The 1705-nt window shown below is 30.7% G+C and overlaps 1 protein-coding gene across 1 annotated transcript; it reads left to right on the top strand.

Annotated features, from left to right (window-relative positions):
- Nucleotides 1-210: 210 nt before the first annotated feature.
- Nucleotides 211-1408, top strand: TRIADDRAFT_61920 (uncharacterized protein; the record flags this gene model as incomplete). The annotated part of the gene is made up of 2 exons (XM_002117855.1): nucleotides 211-786; nucleotides 938-1408. The coding sequence occupies 2 exons, from the start codon at nucleotides 211-213 to the stop codon at nucleotides 1406-1408; spliced, it is 1047 nt and encodes a 348-aa protein (XP_002117891.1).
- Between the last annotated feature and the right edge of the window lie 297 nt (nucleotides 1409-1705).

Here is a 1705-nt window from a genome sequence, read left to right as displayed (position 1 = left end):
ACTTAAAGTTATAATGAGGATCAAATATTAGCAAAATTCGCACATTGATATTTGATTAACTCCCTTGTTCCAAATCCATCCTTAAAATTGAACCTTATTTTATATCTTTTTTTTAACTTAAAAAATTTGAATAAATATAATTATAAGGTACCCAAATTAAACGTATCATCAATTAATATCTTTCCTTTTAGTCGATGGTATTGCATTGATATGCAATCGGAAAAAGCAGATTTTGGTGAATTAGAGCATTACCTAAAACCGGTTGAATCTATTTTTACTGGCGATGAACTGCTTGAAGATACTAGTGAATTTATCATTAACAATATAGAAAATAAGCGTTTCCAGGTAGGACAACAACAACGCCAAAATCATCAGCAAAGACAACAATTGCAACATCAAGTTAATTACGATGATGCTACAAGATTATGGATGTGGAATAATCATACCACTAGAGGAAGAAACGAGCATAAAAGTCAAAATATGATTAATACTACAACCAATTATAATCATTTTGCAGTTGATTCCAATTCAAAATCACCGTATTCTAATTTGAATTATTCATCATTTACACCATATCATCATTCACTTGATTTAAGTGGACGTTCACCATTACAAGTAACAACTGTTTTATCCAATACATCAAATCATTTATTGCAGCAGCAACAACATCAGCAACACCAACAACAACCATCAACTCAACAGCCAAATCACCATTCAACAGTAACATTAACTAACTCTAAAGACAAAGATGTATCATTAGCCAACAATCATCATTTTAAAACAAAAGTGAGTAATTTATTATAAATACTAAGAAAGAGAAGAGTAAGAGAGAGAGAAAAATAGAACCGATTGGATTAATTTATTTATAATAAAATGTGATTATTGTTATAAAATTGGTCTATGATTAACTAAGTTATATGTACACTTTTTATTTCAGATTACAACTTCAACATTTACTCTTTCTGAAGCTGAAAGTGATCTTTTATCAGCTCAGCCAATACAACAACAACAATCCATGCAAGAGGATAAATCCGATGATACCTTATTAACAGCTTACTTTAGTCATGATCACGATAAACATTCTGCGATGATTCAACACGCCAGTCCAGCAACAACCGACGAAAATTCAAGAGATTCACCGGAATTAAAACGAGCTAAGAAAACTTTAGTTCCAGATAATTGTAAAGATACGAAATACTGGGCAAGGAGGATTAAAAATAATAAAGCAGCTAAGCGATCACGAGATGCTCGAAAAGAGCGTGAAACAAGAATTACTCAAGAATGTCAAATGTTAGCTGAAGCCAATTTAAAATTAAAATCTGAAATTGTGACTTTAAAGAAGTTATTAAATGATGCTTTAGCCAAGCAAAATGTCCTTCAAGAACAGCAACAGCATCAACAACGTTAACCTAAAAATATTTAGCAATGAAATAGTTAATGTAAAATACGAATTTAGGCTAATCTACCTAGAAATGATAATAATTTTTATGTCTGTAAAAAAAAATGAGCGCCACAGATTTATTTATTACTACCCGATAGCATTTTTAATTGCAACCGTTCTTATTTATCAATTATTGTCTAACGATTTCCAATGTTGCAAGTCTACTACTACCTATGCATTAGCTCTATTCTATAGTCGCTTATACATCAAAATGGGTGTTATGATTTTAACTCTAGTAAGACGTTTTTGAAAGCTTTTTAGACT

The sequence above is a fragment of the Trichoplax adhaerens genome, genomic scaffold, assembly GCF_000150275.1.
Source record: "Trichoplax adhaerens TRIADscaffold_31 genomic scaffold, whole genome shotgun sequence".
In the NCBI taxonomy this organism is placed as follows: Eukaryota; Metazoa; Placozoa; class Uniplacotomia; order Trichoplacea; family Trichoplacidae; genus Trichoplax; species Trichoplax adhaerens.
Note: the sequence above shows the minus strand (reverse complement) of the source record. Positions and strands in the feature narration are given on the sequence as shown.